Source organism: Mobula hypostoma, chromosome X2 (assembly GCF_963921235.1).
Source record: "Mobula hypostoma chromosome X2, sMobHyp1.1, whole genome shotgun sequence".
In the NCBI taxonomy this organism is placed as follows: domain Eukaryota; kingdom Metazoa; phylum Chordata; class Chondrichthyes; order Myliobatiformes; family Myliobatidae; genus Mobula; species Mobula hypostoma.
In genome coordinates this window covers 45,792,787-45,815,213 of record NC_086129.1, presented here as the reverse complement: position 1 = coordinate 45,815,213, position 22,427 = coordinate 45,792,787, and the positions used below count along the sequence as shown (strand labels likewise).

The 22,427-nt window shown below is 43.1% G+C and overlaps 1 protein-coding gene across 1 annotated transcript in view; it reads right to left on the bottom strand.

The window, feature by feature from the left end:
• Positions 1-22,427, bottom strand: part of dscaml1 (Down syndrome cell adhesion molecule like 1) — a 786,587-nt gene that overhangs the window by 214,217 nt on the left and 549,943 nt on the right. Inside the window, exons 14-16 of the mRNA XM_063038255.1 lie at positions 14,728-14,856; positions 6,734-6,901; positions 49-119 (exon numbers count right to left, since the gene is read on the bottom strand). Coding sequence (XP_062894325.1) covers positions 49-119; positions 6,734-6,901; positions 14,728-14,856 — 368 coding nt within the window. The remainder of the gene's footprint in view (positions 1-48; positions 120-6,733; positions 6,902-14,727; positions 14,857-22,427) is intronic.

Sequence of the window (22,427 nt, the reverse complement as noted above, 5' to 3'; positions counted from 1 at the left end):
GAAACCTTGCAGCTCCACTGAGGAGCAATAGGAAAAGAATAAAATTACCTTCCAGGTCACTCTGATGCTCTGAGATGTGACAGGCTCTAATATGACATCCATGGGTGGGCCGTCTGGAGCTGAAAGAGAGGAAATGAGGATCCAGTGTTATATACTGTATATATGGATGAGATGTTCCCATTGGGTCACTTGCCAACACTTCAGTCACAAACAATATTTGATTGCCCAAGGTGGATTTTTCCGCTCATAGTTTCAAACACAAGTCCTGTATTAAGTTCAGTCCTGATGAAGGGTCATGGCCCAAATTATCGACTATTTATTTCCCTCTGTAAATGCTGCCTGACCTGCAGAGTTCCTCCTGAATTTTGTGTATGTTGCTTTGGATTTCTCGCATCTGCAGAATCTGTGTTTACATGCACTCACATGGGAAATAGACCCGAGAACCTCTCGTGTGTACATGAGGTGCACGGGACTCAAGAGTAGAAAGCATCTTGACGGGTCACATCACCACTTGATATGGAAGCTCCAACGTGCAGGATCGATAAAAAGCTGCAGAGTTGTAGTCTCAGCCAACTCCATCGCAGATACAACCCTTCCCACCATCAAGGACATCTTCAAGAGGCAGTATCCATCATTAAGGATCCTCACCACCCGGGACATGTCTCTTTTCATTGCTACCATGGGGGGGGGCAGGATACAGGAGCCTGAAGAGCTACATTCAGCTTTTAAGGAATAGTTTCTTCCCCTTCGCCATCGGATTTCTGAACAGTCCATGAACTCATGAGCACTAGCTCACTGTTGTTCTTTTGCACTTTTTTTTGTAAGTAATAGGGTTTGCAAATGAAGTCTAGGTTGGTTCTTCAATATAGTACTGAGGAAGCGCTGCACAGTTGGAGATGCTGTCTTTCAAGTAAGATGTTAAACTAAAGCTTGCTCTGGCGAATGGGAAAAGAACAAGGCAGTCTGCAGACATGCATTGTGTTCTCCTTGACAGCCCTCATTTCTCACCGAACACTCACAAAACCTACTGTTGTGTTATTTACCACAGTCTGCTGACTATGATATTTTGGATTAGAACAAAGAATGAGCTTCAAGACTGCACTAGTCATGAAGTCCCCTGAGACTTCCTGCAACCACAAAGCATTCCTTATATGTGCAAACTCTTTGCTTCTTTGTCTCAACCACAGATCAGGAGTTTTATGGACATTCTTAAAAAAAACACTGTATTTGCCACTGCTTTGCACCAAATTTTAGTTTTATAGTTGTGGTGAATAAATTTTGTTTCTGTTTTGCATTCCCCAGCTGTTGACTTCACTGAAATATAATCAAAACCCATAAAAGCAGGTAAGACAGTTAGAAAGAATGGTAATTGACAACAGATTAATTTCAATGTTCACAGGTTACAGAAAGTGCCTGAAATATATATGTTTTTCAAATAAATAAAAGACATTTTTATCAAAAAGAGGGAGTTAATTACAACTCAGGTTGAAGCACTAAACAGTGAGTATGATGGAATGATTATTTCACTATTTCATGCTTTGATTAAAAACAAAGATTTGTATGTCTGGATTAGCGGAAGGAGGGAAGCAACTTGGTTACATGTACTACTGACTCTTTTTTGCTAAATACCCCAGGTGAAAGTAGAATTAATCTTTGCCTTCATGCCTTCCACAGGTAGGCACACAAATGAAGAACTTCTCTTGGGTCAACAACCAGAGAGCCACCAAAACCATAAGCCCATAAGATATAGACCATAAGACAAAGGAGCAGAAATCGGCCATTCGGCCCATCGAGTCTGCTCCGCCGTATTATCATGAGCTGATCCATTCTCCCATTTAGTCCCACTCCCCCACCTTCTCACCATAACCTTTGATGCCCTGGCTGCTCAGGTACCTATCAATCTCTGCCTTAAATACACCCAATGACTTGGCCTCCACTGCCACCCGTGGCAACAAATTCCATAGATTCACCACCCTCTGGCTAAAAAAATTTCTTCGCATCTCTGTTCTGAATGGGTGCCCTTCAATCCTTAAGTCATGCCCTCTCGTACTAGACTCCCCCACCATGGGAAACAATTTTGCCACATCCACTCTGTCCATGCCTTTCAACATTCGAAATGTTTCTATGAGGTCCCCCCTCATTCTTCTAAACTCCAAGGAATACAGTCCAAGAGCGGACAAACGTTCCTCATATGTTAACCCTCTCATTCCCAGAATCATTCTAGTGAATCTTCTCTGTACCCTCTCCAACGTCAGCACATCCTTTCTTAAATAAGGAGCCCAAAACTGCCCACAGTACTCCAAGTGAGGTCTTACCAGCGCCTTATAGAGCCTCAACATCACAACCCTGCTCCTATACTCTATTCCTCTAGAAATGAATGCCAACATTGCATTTGCCTTCTTCTAGGAGCAGGATTAAGCCATTTGACCCATTGAGTTTGTGCCGCCATTTCATCATGGCTGATCCAATTTTCCTCTCAGCTCCAATCTCCTGCCTTCTCCCCATATTCCTTCGTACCCTGACCAATCAAGAACCTATCAACCTCTGCCTTAAATAAACATAAAGACTCAGCATTACAGGTTATTTACAGTTTAACACGTGATGTCTTTGAGCACTCATTGGGGGAGATCCTGTACAAAACAACAAAGATTCACCAAGCAACCAAACTGCTGCCAATCCACAGAAGTGTCAAACAACCAACTGAAGAAACCCCTCGTGACCATAAACACAGCAGCAAAAGAGTCAAGACTCTACATGACCACGTGGCAATGTATCGCACATGGACAAGTCGTAGCTTGACTAATTCAAACGTTCTCTTATTCTCAGGTTATGCTTTGAAAACCACTTCATCTCTGGTAAATTGCTGCATTGCCAATTAAAGTTCCAGTGGCAACATGCCCAATTAATCATCTCTGCAGCTTCATCACAGGTGCAACACTGTATAATTGGCTTCATTGGTGACCTCTTACATCTGAGTCACAGAATTCTGGGTTCCAATGAATTGAGTAGGAAAGTCTAGGCCCATAGTTGATTAGGACTACATGTCAGAAGTGCTATCTTTCATACAACATATTAACTAAAGTGTTGTTTGCTCTCTCACTAAAGATTCCATAGGGGCTACTACAGGGGTAAAAGTAACCTAACTTTCTTATTGATAAGGCTATATAATTAACATTGCCATTTAAAATCATTTCTACTGATTGTGTCAGCTGGTTTCTCACTGATAAACATTGTACCATCCTATACTGGTTTCTTTTTTACTCCTGCATGCCTCCAAAGAAGAACAGGGAGGATATCCCCAGAGTCCTGGACAATAATCATCCATCAATCAGCATTACTAAAAGTAGATTATCAGCCCATTATCCTGTGGTTGCTGGTCAGGACTTATTGCATACAAGTTGGCTGATCTATTCCCCACACTCCAACTGTGAATACAGTGTCAGAGTACTTCACTGGCTGCGAAGTTCTCTGATGCCATGAAAAACAGTGTCTCTCTTTCCTAGTGTCCAATGATTTCGCTATTCTCAGTCCTATTTTCTGGCTTATTTCAGAGCCCTTTTTAAAATAAGGTGTTGTTGCTTGTTGTATGTTGGCTGTGTGTTGTTCTGCTGTACATTGTAGGCATGCTATGTTGGCGCTGGAATGTACGGTGACACTTGCAGGCTGCCCGAGCACATCCTCATACCGTGTTGGTTTCTAATGCAAATGACACAATGATGTACACATGATTAATGAATAAATCTAAATCTATTTAAATATATATTTCAATGTTTTATAGAATGCTTTATTTAATGCTTTTCCATGGATGGCTTCCAGACCGTTCAGGCTGAGCGGAAGTGCACTGAGAGTGGTAAGCGTAAAGGAGTTGGGGGCTTACTGTTCTGGTTAACAATGAATGGCGCAATCCTGGTCACATTACGATCGAGGAACGTGTTTGTAGACTGGATATTGAACTTTTTGCTGTTGGACTCCGGCCATATTCCACCGAGATACAACACTGGGCGTCACGGGAGGTTGTTCCTGCCTGTGGCCATCGAACCCTGAGCCAATAGGCTGGTCCTGGACTTATTTCCATCTGGCATAGTTCGCATATTGTTGTTTGATTGTTTGTGGTTTTTGTATTGCTATATTTATGCTTTATTCTTGGTTGGTGCGGCTGTAACGAAACCCAATTTCCCTCGGGATCAATAAAGTATATTTATCTATCTATCTATCTCTAGCCAATGAAGCACTTCTGAAATATCAAACAGTGAAAGCAGGAAACACTCAGCAGGTCAGACAGTATCTGTAGAGGGAGAAAAAGATTTAGTGATTCAACCCTTCAACAGAACTGACTTTCCTTCAGATTTGCAGCATCTGCAGGTTTTTAATTTTGAGTTTGTCATGGCTGTAAGGTTGCAAGTGTGGCAAACAATTTGCAAATTTTGCAAACAACAATAACCAGGAATTATGATTATAACAAGGTTTTTGATGGGGCAAGCATTGGCCAGGACACTGAGGAGAACTCATTTACTCTTTGCTAAAGTACAGCCATAGTGTGTGCTATCCACCTGAGAGCATCTCATCTGGAAGGTGTCACCTGAAACAATAAGCACCCTGTTGGTATTGTTGTGCTGGAGTTTTTGCACTGGTAATTTGGGAACTGCACGTGCAGGGATAGAACCCAGCTCATCCAATCACCTTTCCTCCTGTGAGGTGGAACTTAATACCTAACAGTTGAATATATCAGTCATGGTAATCCAATTCTGGTTAAATAATTGGTTCATATTTGTATCCTTTTCCTTACACCACAGGTATTCTGGAAGTTAACCTACCAAAGAGTATATTATAATTAATATGACTTCCAAATCTATGTATAGCCTTTACCATCACTTAAGGTGATGGAATTTAAAATTGTGGTTTAAAAAATCGGTGACCTTGAGGACAGACTGCACAGAGGACCTTGATTTGGTGAATTTATTTGAGAAAGTTAAGCCTGTTTCTCATTGAAATAATGATCAAGTTGGTTCAAAGATAGGCACCATATAGCAATAATCTAGACAGAGAGATTGTTTCTAATGCAGACGTCCACACAACTCCAGACTGTAGCTTCCGGCATCAAGTCTGGACAAATATCCCCAGATTCCTGTTCAGCACCTAGGAGAGCTCCCCGCTGTCGATCTAGCACCCTGTGGCTCTCAGCACTGTTTATTTTCAAATTGATCAAATTCTAGATGAGAGTTTGAGTAAATAAGAGAGAGGTGACCTGATGAGATAAGGGGACAGTGTTGGGTGCGAGCTGAGAGTGCCACGAGAATAACAGAACTCTAAGCTATTTTGGTGAATTTTATCCTGGAAGTTGACCCTTTTTCGAACTGAAGCCTTAATGAGGTTGCATTATAATTAAGCACAGTATAACATTAATTAGACTAGAGAGATCTCTGAAACCAGCCCTCATCACTTAAGAGTCTCAGAGAGGGCAATCAACTCTCCTTTCATAATCTGGGTTAGCAGCCTTACACTTTACCAGTCCATTATTGCAATCGGATGACTGATTATTCAAAGCAATGCTTGATTGCAATAAAGAAAGTAAAAAAAATGTGACTGCCCAATGATTCAGTAAGTGGACACAATGTCCAATGTCAATCTTTGCCTGGTGCTGAGTTTACTTATCTCAGCTGTCATAAGAAAGCTTGGTCTCTGTTTCTCCAAGGAAAAAGAAAGAGAAAACTAACTCAGTGTGATGGTGCATTGCCCCTATAGTATAGAAACACATAGATGACAAGTGAAAACAAAACTGGGTGTGCCTCACAGTTAAACAGGCTGCGGACATCCTCAGTGGAAGCTCTCTCATGTAAATAGATGCCTGGAACCAAATCCCTGCACCCTTAGATCTGTTCAGGATGGTCAAGGCTGTTAAACAGTGGCATCATTAAGGCCTTCTCTATCTTTGCAAATCAAGTACTCATTTAGATACTTTTTAAGCATTGTGGGGGATTCCACCTTCACCCCACCCTCAGGCGGGGAGTTCCCAATTCCAACTGCATTCCAGCCAATAAAAAGACCCTCCTCAGATCTCCCCTAAGTACCCCTTCCTTACTTTAAACATCTCTGCTATGGGGAGAAGTTTCTTATTATTTCATTGAGCTACAGCACAGAACAGGCCCTTCTGGCATTCGAGTCCACACCACCCAGCAATCCCAATTTAATCTTAGCCTAATTGTGGGAGAATTTACAATGATCAATTAACCTACCGACTAACGTCACTGGTACTGTAAAGTGTTGTGCTAACCACCACACTTCCATGCCACACCAATTCTTGCTCTTTAACCTGTTTATTCCTCTCAAACTTTTGCAATGATCTTAAACCTGTGTCCTCTAATTGCTGACCTGCTACTGGAGACAGACTCTCCAACAAAATATTGACACCACCTATCAAATCTGCTCTTAGTACTGACTGCAAACTTCAATTCCCTCCCGTTAATTGAAATCTTTCATCTGGCACCATTTTAGAAAAGCACTAACTCCTCTCAAAGCCCTAAAGTATGCTGCCCTATCCTAAAGCACGCAGCTCAGATTTGAACACAATGTATCAGCACCTTATAATCAGGTTAACTAAAGATTTAGTGTAACTTCCCTTTCAACATTAACCACATTCTCTCAACAAACTGAAGCAGGGTATAGGGACAGCTTCAGGTCTGGACAATTTGACTTCAGTGGATAGTGGTTGTCCCACACCATTCTGACTTGATACCTGCTTCCTCTGTGCTGACAGTTAATTCTTTGCTTGATTCACTTCTGCCGATCTTGTTGAATGAGTAGATCCTTATACTGTAGACGGATGCTGGGTGCAGATCCACAATGTTGGCCTGGTTTATGGTTGGGTTGATATTCCGAGTACTCTGCTTTAAGTCCCACGAGTCTGTTGGTGAGAGAAGAAGCAATTGTTTTTTTAATAGGATCTGATATAATGAAATTTGAACCCAGAAGATAATGATGAAAAATTTCTGAGACAATAATTTCAACTTTAAGGCTTGTATCCTAATGCCCCAACCTTACATTCCTACATTAAATAGTGACTGTCCTTTAGGAGTAATGAATTGCCTATAAAAGAATTTGGGAAGTCCAGAGGTTAGGAAAGGTGTGACACAGATGTAAATATTTCCCTTTAAACTATTTGTTTCTATACACCTGAAGTCGGCAGGAACACCATGTGCTTCTAGACTGAGTATTGACATCAGGAATGGGATTGGTATTAGCTTGTTGTTGTTTCATGTACCAACTTACAATGGAAAAGCTTGTCTTGCAAACTGTTCATACAGATCAAATGATTACACACTACATTGAGCTAGAATAAGGTAAAACAATAACAATGCAGAATAAAATGTAAAAGCTAACAACAAAGTGCAGTGCAAGTAAGTGATAAGGTGCACGATCATAACAAGGTAGATTGTGTGACCAACAGTCCATCTTATCACAACCGTGGGACAGAAGCTATCCTTGAGCCTGGTAGTACGTGTTTTCAAGCTATTGTATCTTTTGACTGATGAGAGAGAGGAGAAGAGAGAATGTCTGGGGTGGCTGGGATCTTTGATTGTGCTGGCTGCTCTACTGAGGCAGCGAGAAGTATAGATACAGTTCATCAAGAGAAGGTCGGTTGCTGGAATGTGCTGAGCTGTATCCACAACTCTCTGTACTTTCTTGTAGTTATGTGCAAAGCAGTTGCCATACCAAGCCATTCTGCATACAGACTGAATGCTTTCTATGGTGCATCGATAAAATTTGGTAAGAGTCAATAGGAATATGCAACATTTTTTTAGCCTCCTGAGGAGGTAGAGGCATTGGTGAGCTTTTTTGACCATGCCATCAACATGGTCGGCCCAGGATAAGCTATTGGTGATGTTCACACCAAGAAATTTGAAGCTCTCAAACACAACATGTGCACCACCCCTCTTCCTAAAGCCAATGACCAGCTCTTTTGTTCTGCTGACACTAAGGGAAAGGTTGCTGTCATGACACCATGTCCCTAAGCTCTTGATTCCCTTGTACTCCAATTCATTGTTATTTGAAATATCGCCCACTAGAGTAGTATCATCAGCAAACTTGTAGACAAAGTTAGAGCCATTCCCATTTCAGAAAAGTCTTAATTCCAAAATGCTTCAATCAAATCATCAGATAATCCAAGATTTTAGTCAGGGAAGTTATATTCTGTTTTTTCACGAAAGTTACTCAATACAAATACTCACTTCAGTGAAAAAGAGGGTCAAGTTAATTGGTCAGATTTTAAGGGTTGCATGCTTGACAGCATAACATTTGTAATCCTGATGGTTCAGCATGACATGGGTCAGAGAGAATCCACCTTCCTCTAATTAGTCCCAATAACTTATAAAGAGTGCTTCTTCGTCCTACAGTAGCTAGTTTAGTATTCTGGGCTCTGAACCGATGATCCAGAGACATATATTTGAATTTCCCCACAGCTACTGCATTTAAATTGAAGTCTGTAAATAAATCTAGAACAGAACACTAGCATTATTGATGAAGACCATGAAATACCAGACGGTTGTAAACAAAAACATCTCTTTTATTAGGTCACTCCAAGCACAATGCTGCTCTCCTTAATGACTCTTGTCTACATGTGCCTCTTGGGGTACCTGAACTGTCCCAGATCGATTGCAATAATATGGCAAATCTGCATGTGGGCAATGGATTGCGTGGTGAATCAACTGGGCCTGCTACATGTGGAAGGCCCCTTTCTTTGTATGTGGGCTTTCAAGAGCACGTTCTTATCTTGGCGGGCCTAGTTCATCACTCCCACGCTGTAAGTTGCCAACTGTGTACTATGGCTAAAGTGACTCAGTCAAATCATTTAATCCTACTACTCCATTATTGTTTTTGCTCTGCACATACATAGAACTAACAATGGCAGTCAACTCTTAATCACCTTCTGCAAGGGCCTAGCAAGTCACTAAGTTCAGCAGACAACAACAAATGGGAGGCTCTGTCAGAAACATCTAACCCTCTTTAATAATAAAAATAGCAAATGTACTGTGTTTCCATCTGGTATGCACCATTTTCTGGTCTAAAGACTTTGCAAAATATCCCAATGCAACTGGAAGTGACATTCTAGCTCTTGTAGGTATAGCCTTGCCACTGCTTTATACCCCTTCCTTCACTATGCCCAATACTCTACACTTGTGGAGGTAACAATGGCAGATCTCACAGTGGTATAACACGAAAAAGGACCTTCAGCACAACTCATCTATGCCAATCAAGATGCCCATCTACGCCTCTAGACCTTTCCTATCCATGTACACGTTCAAATGTCTTTGAAAGTTTGTTATTGGAACTGAAACTGATGTGCTATTGTCATATCCATTGAGGTACAGTGAAAAGCTTGCCTTGCATACTGTTCGACCAGATCAATTCATTACACAGTGCACTGAAGTAGAACAAGGTAAAGCAATAACAATGCAGAACGAATGTAACGGCTCCAGAGAAAGTGGTAAACAATCAAGTGCAAGATCATAACAAAGTGGATTGTAAGATGAAGAGTCTATTTTATTGTACTATGGAACCATTCAATAGTCTGTACCTGTCTCAACCACTTCCTCAGGCGGCTTGTTCCATATAACTACCAGCTTCTGTGTTAAATAGATGTCCCTTAGGTCCCTGTTAAAATTTTTACCTCTTATCTTAAATTTAAGCCCTCGTGTACTTAATTCTCATTAGCCCTCCAAAAGTTAAGTGGTCCAAATTTCCATCTGTGCTGTGGTGGTGTTTAATGGGAGGGGGATGCTTCTTTAAATTCTGGTGTTTCATCCAGGGCTGGAAGCTTGTCCATGTGGGTCTGAACAGGTGCCAGTGACCAATAGAATGGTGTATTGGCAATGGCCAACTGGGAAATGAATGCCATCTGCAGTAAATTAAATCTACATCCAGTGGCCACTTTATTAGGTACACCAGTACTTCTCCTCATTAATACATATATCAAATCAGCCAGTCATGTGGCAGCAACTCAATGGATAAAAGAATGCAGACATGGTCAAGAGGTTCAGTTGTTGTTCAAAACCAACATCAGAATGGGGAAGAGATGTGATCTAAGTGACCTTGGCCATGGAATGATGATTGGTGCCAGACAGGGTGGTTCGAGTATCTCAGAAACTGCTGATCTCCTGGGATTTTCACACACAACAGTCTCTAGAGTTTACAGAGAATAGTGCAAAAAAACAAACAAAAAAAATCTAGTGAGTGGCAGTTCTGTGGGTGAAAACACCTTGTTAATGAGAGAGGTCAGAGGAGAATGACCTGACTAGTTCAAGCTGACAGGAAGGTGACAGTAACTCAAATAACCACACGTTACAACAGTGCTGACCAGAAGAGCATCTCTGAATGCATAATACATTGAACCTTGAAGTGGATGGGCTACAGCAGCAGAAGACCATGAACATACACTCAGTGGCCACTTTATTAGGTACAGGAGGCACATAATAAGGTGGTCACTGAGTGTATATTACAAAGATTTGGAAGTACAGCCTCTATATTCCATTCCATATTGGGAAGAACAAATTTAACCCAAAGTTAAATCTGATAAAGGGCATATTATCAAAAAGAAGGACTTGAGCTAATTTATAAACCTGTATATCATCAATTAATTTATGTACAGAAAACATGGAAATCAACAATAATTATGCTTAAACCCAACAGATTTTGTTTATAGGCAATGGCAATCCCTTACAATAATTTATTTATACCAGTAAACCTGATAGGAATGTATTAAATATATGCATGGATTAACTAAAAAAAACTTGTCAGATTAGAATTGATTATACAGAAGGATGATGAATGAAACACCCAACAATCTTATCAAACTCTGATAGAATACACTGTATATAATTAATATTTGCAGCCCTTGTACAATATTAATTTACAAAATTTAATCATATTTTAATCTCTCCTGGTATGGCAGCAACAGGATTTAGATTTCTAGCAATGAATTTAAATTGTCAATTAGAAGCCTTGAATAAGTGCTGCACTCCCCTTAATGATGTCTCGGGAGCTGTGTTGAGATTGGATTTTAAACGCAGTGTAAAGGTGGTGTTCAAAGGACCTTCAATGCTTACAGGAGAGTAAGAATTAACACACTTTATAGGACGTGCTCTGTTTAATGGTCGACCAAGACAGAATGAAGCCTTAGGGCATCTTAACATTTACATCAACGTGTTTTAATGTTGTATCTTAACGTATACTCAGTGGCCACTTTACTAAGTACCTCCTGTTCCGAATAAAGTGGCCACTGAGTGCATATTCATGGTCTATCTGCTGCTGTAGCCCATCCACTTCTAGATTCAACTTGTTGTGTGTTCAGAGATGCTCTTCTGCACACCACACCACTGCTCTAATGTGAGGTTATTTGAGTTACTGTCACCTTCCTGTCAGCTTGAATCAGTCTGGCCATTCTCCTCTGACCTCTCTCATTAACAAGATGTTTTCACCCACGGAACTGGGTGTTTTGTTTTGTTTTTCATACCATTCTCTGTAAACTCTAGAAGCTGTTGTATGTGAAAATCCCAGGAGATCAGCAGTTTCTGAGATACTCAAACCACCCCATCTGGCACCAACAAAGTCATGGTCAAAGTCACTTAGATCACATTTCTTCCCCCATTGTGATGTTTGGTCTGAACAATAACTGAGCCCTTGACCATGTCTGCATGCTTTTTATGCATTGAGTTGCTGCCACACGACTGGCTGATTAGATATTTACATTAACAAACAGGTGTACCTAATAAAGTGGCCACTAAGTATAACTTAGCACTGCCTTGATTTGGCAGGTCCTTCAGAGGTTGGAACAGAAGACTGTGCTTGAATTTGTTACTGGCACTTTAAGCATAACATTGGTCACTCAATTAAAACTACCTTGCACGTTAAGTTCCTGAAAACTGAGGTGCTCTTAAATGGAGAGGCTGGGGCCTATTAGGTATTATTCAAAGGGTTCCATATACAAGGATTGCCTTCTGAGAGTTCAGGGTTTCCTATCAGGCACTTTCCTTATCTTTCTATCATCTCAACTCCACTGTCCCTTCACTCCAATGTCCTCAGCAACATCCCAATGCCCATGTTTTGCAGTCCACTTTACTGTCTGCATGAAGCCTCCCATCAACTGCTTGAGCCTTCCCCACACAAATCTCCATCCAAAGCCCCACACTCACATAATCATCTCTCAGACCCCTTCCTCTGTGATCACCAAAATGGGAGATTATGGATTAAGGGCCTCTCCTATCAACCACATTGCTTTGAGTCTTGAGCAATGCTTTAACACACCATACAGACCCTGTAGAAATGGGCCTTTTGGCCCAATTCTTTTGCCTCAGTTCTTCAGCCTCTATTTCTGTCTCCTGAGTAAATATAGGTCCAAACAGTACATTTAAGGTCTGCCCCTTCTCTTTTAGCTTCATACGTCAACGACCACACTGATCTTCAAGATGACGAGTTTTGTACCTTGCTATCATTTTGCTCTTGATATACCCATAAAAACATTTGGTATTTTCCTTCATCCTGTCTTTTAAGATATAAGACATGTGAGCAGAATTAGGCTATTTGGCCCATTCCGTCTGCTTCATCATTCAATCATGAGTGATTATTTTCCCTCTCAACCCCATTCTCCTGCCTTCTCCCCATAACCTTTCATGTCCTTACTAATCAGGAACCCTCCTGATTTCTTCTCATAACCCAAGGTCTATTACTGGTGCAACACACACAAAATGCTGAAGGAACTCAGCAGGCATTTACGGAAAAGAGTACAGTCAACGTTTCAGGCCGAGACCCCTTCGGCAGGACTGGAGAGAAAAAGCTGAGGAGATTTAAAAGGTGGGGGGAGGTGAGAGAGAAACAGAAGGCAATAGTTGAAACCTGAAGGGGGAGGGATGAAGTAAAGAGCTGGGAGGTTGATTGGTGAGAGACAGAAGACCATGGAAGAAAGAAAAGGGGGAGGAGCACCAGAGGGAGGTGATGGGTGGGCAAGGAGATAGGTGAGAGAAGGAAAAAGGGATGGGAAATAGTGAAAGGTGGGGGGGACATTACCAGAACTTTGATAAATCAATGTTCATGCCATCAGGCTGGAGGCTACCCAGAGAGAATATAAGTGTTGTTCCTCCAACCTTAGTGTGGCCTCATCCCGACAGTGAAGGAGGCCATGGATGGACATATCAGAATGGGAATGGGAAGTGGAATTAAAATGGGTGGCCACTGGGAGATCCCGCTTTTTCTAGCGGATAGAGCATAGATGCTCGGTGAAGCGGTCTCCCAATCTACGTCAGGTCTCACTGATATACAGGAGGCCACACCAGGAGCACCAGACACAGTAGATGACCCCAACAGACTCACGGGCTCAGTGTTGCCTCACCTGGAAGGTCTGTTTAGGGCCCTGAATGGGGAGAAAATTCAAACATCAATGGGCTTCAATAGGTATATTTAGAGAAATGTGTACAATACACATCCTGAAATCAGAGGTGCAGAGGGTCTTAGGAGTCCTTGTACAAGACTCCCAGAATGTTAATTCACAGGTTGAGTCTGTGATAAAGAAGGCAAATGCAATGTTGACATTCATTTCAATGGAAATAGAATATAAAAACAAGGAGATAATATGCTGAGGCTTTATAAGATACTAGTCAGGCTGCACTTGGAGCATTGTCAACAGTTTTGGGCCCTTTATCTCAGAAAGGATGGGTTATCATTGGAGAGAATCCAGAGGAGGTTCACGAGGATGATTCTGGGAATGAAGGGGTTAACATATGAGGAGCATTTGGCAGCTTTGCGCTTGAACTCACTAGAATTTAGAAGAATGCATGGGGATCTCATTAAAACCCACCAAATGTTGAAAGGACTAGAGAGGGTGGATGTGGAGAGGATGTTTCCTCTGGTGGGGTATCCAGAACGAGATGGTACAGCCTCAAAATTGAGGGGTGACCTTTTAGAACAGCGGTAAGGAGGGATTTTTTTTTTAGCCAAAGAGTGGTGAATCTGTGGAATACTCTGCCACAGACTGCAGTGGAGGCCAAGTCTGTGGGTATACTTGAAGTGGAAGTTGCTAAGATTCCTGATTGGTCGGGGCATCAAGAGATATGGTGAAAGGGCAGATGTGGGGAGTTGAATGGGATCCGGGATTAGCCATGATGAAATGGCAGAGTGAACTTGATGGGCCGAATGGCCTAATTCTGCTCCTATGTCTTAAAGTCTAATGGTCTAGTGGACTGTGTTGTCATTGATGAAAATGACACATTTCAGAGTATCTTTTGATGAACATCTGACAAATAAAGCTAATCTTTAGTCACAGATATCAGAATGAGTGAGGTGGTTGAACACAAGGAGAAAAGTTTTAAAAAAACAAGGTGCTAGTGGTTTCGAAATCAATATATGTTAGAGGACATATGCTCAATGAAAGGGACCAGGTATGAAGTGGTGGAGCTTTGCTTTATTGGAGAGGAAGGCAGAGATCAACCGGGAGGTAACTGGAATGGCTGAAAGCAGGAATGTGAGGCAGATGACAAAGGCAACTGAAATGATGGCTATGCCATATCCTATGATAGAGGTGATACAGGCGTGCCCATCTCAGGGTTAAACAGGATGCTTATCATGGGGTTTAATCTGGTTTACAAAGTGGGAAGTTTGGGGACTGGAATGAGGCTAAACACTTGGAAGACATCGGTGCACAGTGAAATGATTGCCAATGCAGTGAGATCAGTGACTACCCACCTGACTTGTTCTTATATTCAATGTCAAAGCCAAGGATAAGACTGTTCCCATCAAATCGCTGTGTCCAGCGGAGATTCATGCTGCGGGCCTTCACTTCTCTGATCTCCAGCTCAGGAGGGTCAGGTGGCTCTGTGGAGGATACAGATATACAGGAGTTAATTAACTCTTTCCTGTACAGTTTTCTTGCTATCTGTAACATTTTCATCCATACAATGATGCAATTCAGCTTATCAAAATCAAGTAACAACTGAAGTACAATTCTCCTGGAACAGCCACGCATAAGCATTCCACTGCCACCGGCCTGAATGACTTCTGCCCAGTTGCACTCACCCCCATCATCGCAAAGTGTTTAGAGAGTGGTTCTATCACATCTGAAATCCTGTCTGCCCACTACCCTGGACCCCCATTAATTTGCCTATCACACCAGCAGGTCCACAGAGGACGCCATCTCCAAGGCACTTCACTCTGCCCTGACCCATCTGGACAGCCCCAACTCTTACATCAGAATGCTGTTCATTGGCTTCAGTTCGGCATTCAATACTGTGATCCCTTCCAAGCTGATCACCAAACTTCGCCAGCTTGGTATCGGCTCATCCGTCTGCAATTGGACCTTGGACTTTCTGACTAACAGACCCCAATCAGTTAAGTTAGACAACCTCTCCTCCTCCACTCTCACCCTGAACACCGGCGTGCCTCAAGGCTGTGTGCTGAGCCCTCTTCTGTACTCCCTTTTCACCTATGACTGTGTTCCTGTACATGGTTCTAACTCCATAATCAAGTTCACAGACGACACCATGGTGGTTGGTCTGATCAGAGGGGATGACGAGACAGCCTACAGGGACGAGGTCCAGCACCTGGCCGTGTGGTGTGCCGACAACAACCTGGCCCTTAACACCCAGAAGACCAAGGAGATCATTGTGGACTTCAGGCAGGCTAGGAGCCACACTCACGTCCCCACCTACATCAACGGAGCTGTAGTGGAGCGTGTATCAAGCTTCAACTTCCTTGGTGTCCACACTTCCGAGGATCTCACTTGGTCCCTGAACTCCTCCATCCTGATCAAAAAGGCACAACAGTGCCCTTATTTCCTGCAGAGCATCAAGAAAGCTCAACTCTGTCCCAGGATACTGACGGACTTTTACCGCTGTACCATTGAAAGCATACTCACCAACTGCATCTCAGTGTGGTATGGCAATTGTCCCGTATCGGACCACAAAGCACTCCAGCGTGTGGTGAAAACTGCCCGTCGGCTTATCGGCACCCAATTGCCCATCAGTGAGAACATCTACCATAAATGCTGCCTGGGCAGGGCGAAAAGCATTATCAAGGATGCATCTCACCCTAACCATGGACTTTTTACTCTCCTCCCATCCGGTAGACGCCACAGGAGCCTCCGCTCCTGCACCAGCAGGCACAGGAAGAGCTTCTTCCCTGAGGCTGTGACCCTGCTGAACCTCACATCACAGCGCCACGCAGTATTGCACCCATATTGCACTGTCTCAGTACTTTTATATTTGTGTGCTGTAGCACTTACTTTTTATTCATAGTTATTTTGCAAATAACACTATTCTTTGCATTTCTGGTTAGATGCTAACTGCACTTCATTGGCTTTGTATCTGTACTTGGCACAATGACAATAAAGTTGAATCTAATCTAAACTAAGTTGTGTTGATTTATGAAATTTGCATTAATTATTTTGCTGCCATTGTTTAGAAACTAAAGTAAAAGAAATTCAACACAGAATAAGAAATGGTTTGGATAAGTAACTGCTGCCTTCCACTGTTGACAAAAAAAGGAAGAAGCTTTCAAGGAAAAGAATCAAAGGAGAGTAGCAGTGAGGTTAATCAACTCATTAAACTCTCCTCCACTCACAGCGTTACTGGGACATGGCAGTCTTGGTCTATGACCTTGTTAAACCACACACAAACACTTCAAACACTCCAGATGGTTTTTCAGTTTAACAGCATCTGAGGTCACTTGGTCAAAATGATGAGAGTTAATTTCAATCACAGGACTTCCATACTATCTAAATGGTGATCATAAAGGACTTGCCCAGGTGTTCCTTTATAATTGGGCATTGGTACAGGGCATTGGTGAGACTGCACCTGAAGCACGACATACATATTTGGTCTTCCTCTTCAGGAAGAATTTGAGGCATTTCAGACTGATTGTGAATGGGACTGGTTTCATGGATAAAATGGTTCTCTTATAAAGAAATTCTGAGCAGGTTGGGCTCATATACATTAATGTTTAGATGAATAGATGTGATCTCAATGAAACTTATATGATTTTTAAAGTGTTTGACAAACTAGATGGCGAGAAAATGCTTCCCTTAATGAGGGAAATCAAAGGCATGGTTTCAGAACGACAGGTGTCCAGTTAAGGTAGCGATGAGAAGATTGAGAGTCATTGAAATACTTCTCCCTTGATATTATTGGAGTTGACATTCGATATACATCCGGTGGCCACTTTATTAGATACACCTGTACACCTGCTCTTTAATGAAAATATCAAATCAGCCGATTATGCGGCAGCAGCTCAATGCGTAAAAGCATGCAGACATAGTCAAGGGGTTTAGTTGCTGTTCAGACTAAACACCAGAGTGAGGAAGAAATGTGATCTAAGTGACTTTGACCATGAAATGATTGTTGGTGCCAGATGGGGTGGTTTGAGTATCTCAGAAACTGCTGATCTCCTGGGATTTCCATGCACAGCAGTCTCTAGAGTTACAGAGAATGGTGAGAAAAACAAAAAAAAACATTCAGTGAGCAACAGCTCTGTGGGTGAAAATGTCTTGTTAATGAGGGAGGTCAGAGGAGAATAGCCAGACTGGTTCAAGCTGACAGGAAAGTGACAGTAACTCAAATAACTACACGTTACAACAGCTGTGTGCAGAAGAGCATCTCTGAATGCACAACTTGTAGAACCGTGAAGTGTGTGTATATTACAGCAGCAGAAGACCACACTGGGTTCCACTCCTGTACCGAATAAAGTGGCCACTGAGTTTACTTAAGGCTGAGTTTGGTATAGAAACATAGAAAATAGGTGCAGGAGTAGGCCATTCGGCCCTTCAAGCCTGCACCGCCATTCCGTATGATCATGGCTGATCATCCAACTCAGAACCCTGTACCAGCCTTCACCCCATACCCCCTGATCCCTTCAGCCACAAGGGCCATATCTAACTCCCTCTTAAATATAGCCAATGAACTGGCCTCAACTGTTTCCTGTGGCAGAGAATTCCACAGATTCACCACTCTCTGTGTGAAGAAGTTTTTCCTAATCTTGGTCCTAAAAGGCTTCCCCTTTATCCTCAAACTGTGACCCCTCGTTCTGGACTTCCCCAACATCGGGAACAATCTTCCTGCATCTAGCCTGTCCAACCCCTTTAGGATTTTATGTGTTTCAGTAAGATCCCCCCTCAATCTTCTAAATTCCAACGAGTATAAGCCTAGTAGATCCAGTCTTTCATCATATGAAAGTCCTGCCATCTCAGGAATCAATCTGGTGAACCTTCTTTGTACTCCCTCTATGGCAAGGATGTCTTTCCTCAGATTAGGGGACCAAAACTGCACACAATACTCCAGGTGTGGTCTCACCAAGGCCTTGTACAACTGCAGTTAACCTCCCTGCTCCTGTACTCGAATCCTCTCGCGAGAAATGCCAGCATACCATTTGCCTTTTTCACCGCCTGCTGTACCTGCATGCCCACTTTCAATGACTGGTGTATAATGACACCCAGGTCTCGTTGCACCTCCCTTTTTCCTAATCGGCCACCATTCAGATAATAATCTGTTTTCCTGTTTTTGCCACCAAAGTGGATAACTTCACATTTATCCACATTAAATTGCATCTGCCATGAATTTGCCCACTCACCTAACCTATCCAAGTCACCCTGCATCCTCTTAGCACCCTCCTCACAGCTAACACCGCCGCCCAGCTTCGTGTCATCCACAAACTTGGAGATGCTGCATTTAATTCCCTCATCTAAGTCATTAATACACAGTGTAAACAACTGGAGTCCCAGCACTGAGCCTTGCGGTACCCCACTAGTCACTGCCTGCCATTCTGAAAAGGTCCCGTTTATTCCCACTCTTTGCTTCCTGTCTGCCAACCAATTCTCTATCCACATCAATACCTTACCCCCAATACCGTGTGCTTTAAGTTTGTACACTAATCTCCTGTGTGGGACCTTGTCAAAAGCCTTTTGAAAATCCAAATATACTACATCCACTGGTTCTCCCCTATCCACTCTACTAGTTACATTCTCAAAAAATTCTATGAGATTCGTCAGACATGATTTTCCTTTCACAAATCCATGCTGACTTTGTCCGATGATTTCACCGCTTTCCAAATGTGCTGTTATCACATCTTTGATAACTGACTCCAGCATTTTCCCCACTACCAATGTCAGGCTAACCGGTCTATAATTCCCTGGTTTCTCTCTCCCTCCTTTTTAAAAAGTGGGTTTACATTAGCCACCCTCCAATCCTCAGGAACGAGTCCAGAATCTAAAGAGTTTTGAAAAATTATCACTAATGCATCCACTATTTCTTGGGCTACTTCCTTAAGCACTCTGGGATGCAGACCATCTGGCCCTGGGGATTTATCTGCCTTTAATCCCTTCAATTTACCTAACACCACTTCCCTACTAACATGTATTTCCCTCAGTTCCTCCATCTCACTGGACCCTCCGTCCCCTAATATTTCCGGAAGATTATTTATGTCCTCCTTAGTGAAGACAGAACCAAAGTAGTTATTCAATTGGTCTGCCATGTCCTTGCTCCCCATATTCAATTCACCTGTTTCTGTCTGTAGGGGACCTACATTTGTCTTAACCAATCTTTTTCTTTTCACATATCTATAAAAGCTTTTACAGTCAGTTTTTATGTTCCCTGCCAGTTTTCGCTCATAATCTTTTTTCCCCTTCCTAATTAAGCCCTCTGTCCTCCTCTGCTGAACTCTGAATTTCTCCCAGTCCTCAGGTGAGCCACTTTTTCTGGCTAATTTGTATGCTTCTTCTTTGGAATTGATACTATCCCTAATTTCTCTTGTCAGCCACGGGTGCACTACCTTCCTTGATTTATTCTTTTGCCAAACTGGGATGAACAATTGTTGTAGTTCATCCATGCAACCTTTAAATGCTTGCCATTGCATATCCACCGTCAATCCTTTAAGTGTCATTTGCCAGTCTATCTTAGCTAATTCACGTCTCATACCTTCAATGTTACCCCTCTTTAAGTTCAGAACCTTTGTTTCTGAATTAACTATGTCACTCTCCATCTTAATGAAGAATTCCACCATATTATGGTCACTCTTACCCAAGGGGCCTCTCACGACAAGATTGCTAATTAACCCTTCCTCATTGCTCAAAACCCAGTCCAGAATAGCCTGCTCTCTAGTTGGTTCCTCGACATGTTGGTTCAAAAAACCATCCCGCATACATTCCAAGAAATCCTCTTCCTCAGCACCTTTACCAATTTGGTTCACCCAATCTACATGTAGATTGAAGTTACCCATTATAACTGCTGTTCCTTTATTGCACACATTTCTAATTTCCTGTTTAATACCATCCCCGACCTCACTACTACTGTTAGGTGGCCTGTACACAACTCCCACCAGCATTTTCTGCCCCTTAGTGTTATGCAGCTCTACCCATATTGATTCCACATCCTCCCGGCTAATGTCCTTCCTTTCTATTGCGTTAATCTCCTCTCTAACCAGCAATGCTCCCCCACCTCCTTTTCTTTCATGTCTATCCTTCCTGAATATTGAATATCCCTGAATGTTGAGCTCCCATCCCTGGCCACCCTGGAGCCATGTCTCTGTGATCCCAACTATATCATATTCATTGATAACAATCTGCATTTTTAATTCATCCACCTTGTTACGAATGCTCCTTGCATTGACACACAAAGCCTTCAGGCTTGCTTTTACAACACTCTTAACCCTTATACAATTATGTTGAAAAGTGGCCCCTTTTGATTTTTGCCCTGGACTCGCCGGCCTGCCATCTTTACTTTTCACCTTACTACTTTTTGCTTCTACCCTCATTTTACACCCCTCTGTCTCTCTGCACTTGTTCCCATCCCCCTGTTGTGAACTAATCTCCTCTCTCCTAGTCTCTTTAATTTGATTCCCACCCCCCAACCATTCTAGTTTAAAGTCACCTCAGTAGCCCTCGCAAATCTCCCTGCCAGGATATTGGTCCCCCTAGGGTTTAAGTGTAACCCGTCCTTTTTGTACAGGTCATACCTGCGCCAAAAGAGGTCCCAATGATCCAAAAACTTGAATCCCTGCCCCCTGCTCCAATCCCTCAGCCACGCATTTATCCTCCACCTCATTGCATTCCTACTCTCACTGTCGCGTGGCACAGGCAGTAATCCCGAGATTACTACCTTTGCGGTCCTTTTTCTCAACTCCCTTCCTAACTCCCTATATTCTCCTTTCAGGACCTCTTCCCTTTTCCTACCTATGTCATTGGTACCTATATGTACCACGACCTCTGGCTCCTCACCCTCCCACTTCAGGATATCTTGGACGCGATCAGAAATATCCCGGATCCTGGCACCAGGGAGGCAAACTACCATCCGGGTCTCCGGACTGCGCCCACAGAATCGCCTATCTGACCCCCTTACTATCAAGTCCCCTATTACAACTGCCCTCCTCTTCCTTTCCCTACCCTTCTGAGCTACAGGGCCGGACTCTGTGCCGGAGGCACGGCCACTGTCGCTTCCCCCAGGTAAGCTGTCCCTCACAACAGTACTCAAACAGGAGTACCTGTTGTCAAGGGGCACAGCCACCGGGGTACTCTCTATTACCTGACTCTTCCCCTTCCCCCTCCTAACCGTGACCCACTTGTCTGCCTCCCGTGGCCCGGGTGTGACCACCTGCCTGCAACTCCTCTCTATCAACTCCTCACTCTCCCTGACCAGACGAAGGTCATCAAGCTGCAGCTCCAGTTCCCTAACGCAGTCCGTTAGGAGCTGCATCTCGGCGCACTTGGCACAGATGTGGACGTCCGGGAGACTTGGAGACTCCAGGACCTCCCACATCCGGCACAGAGAACAACAAACTGCCCTCACACTCATACTTCTTCCCCCCTCAAATAACAACAAAAATGAATACCAAACCTTTCTCGCCTCGTCCATTTCCGCCTAAGCCCATTAAGCCGAAGCCCTTAAGCCTTCACTCTGCTCCCGGCTCACTCCACCGCCCGCAAACTACGCTGCCCGTTGTATGAGGCTCTGTTCCTTTTAAATCATCTGCACTTTACTACCCGACGTCATACGCCTGCGCAATCCCGCCTCTCTGAACGCCGATGGAAAAAAAACGAAAAATTCAAAAATGGCTTCCTCTGCACTCCCACTCCAATTCTCAGACTTCCTTCTTCGAATTAAACCAGAATCAGGATTTCTGTCCTTTTAAGTCTTCCGCGCTTCACTGCCCGACGTCACACGCCTGCGCAGTCCCGCCTCTCTGAACGCCGATGGAAAAAAAATCGAAAAATTCAAAAATGGCTTCCTCCACACTCCCGCTCCGATTCTCAGACTTCCTTCTTCGAATACAGTATTATTAGTCCACGAGACAATCAACTTGGCATAAAAGTATTACTAAGGCCCCAGCTTGGTTGGTGGAGCTGGCTTGAAGAACCACGTGGACACCTCTGTCCTTATTATTTGTGTACATGTGAAGGCAGCTAC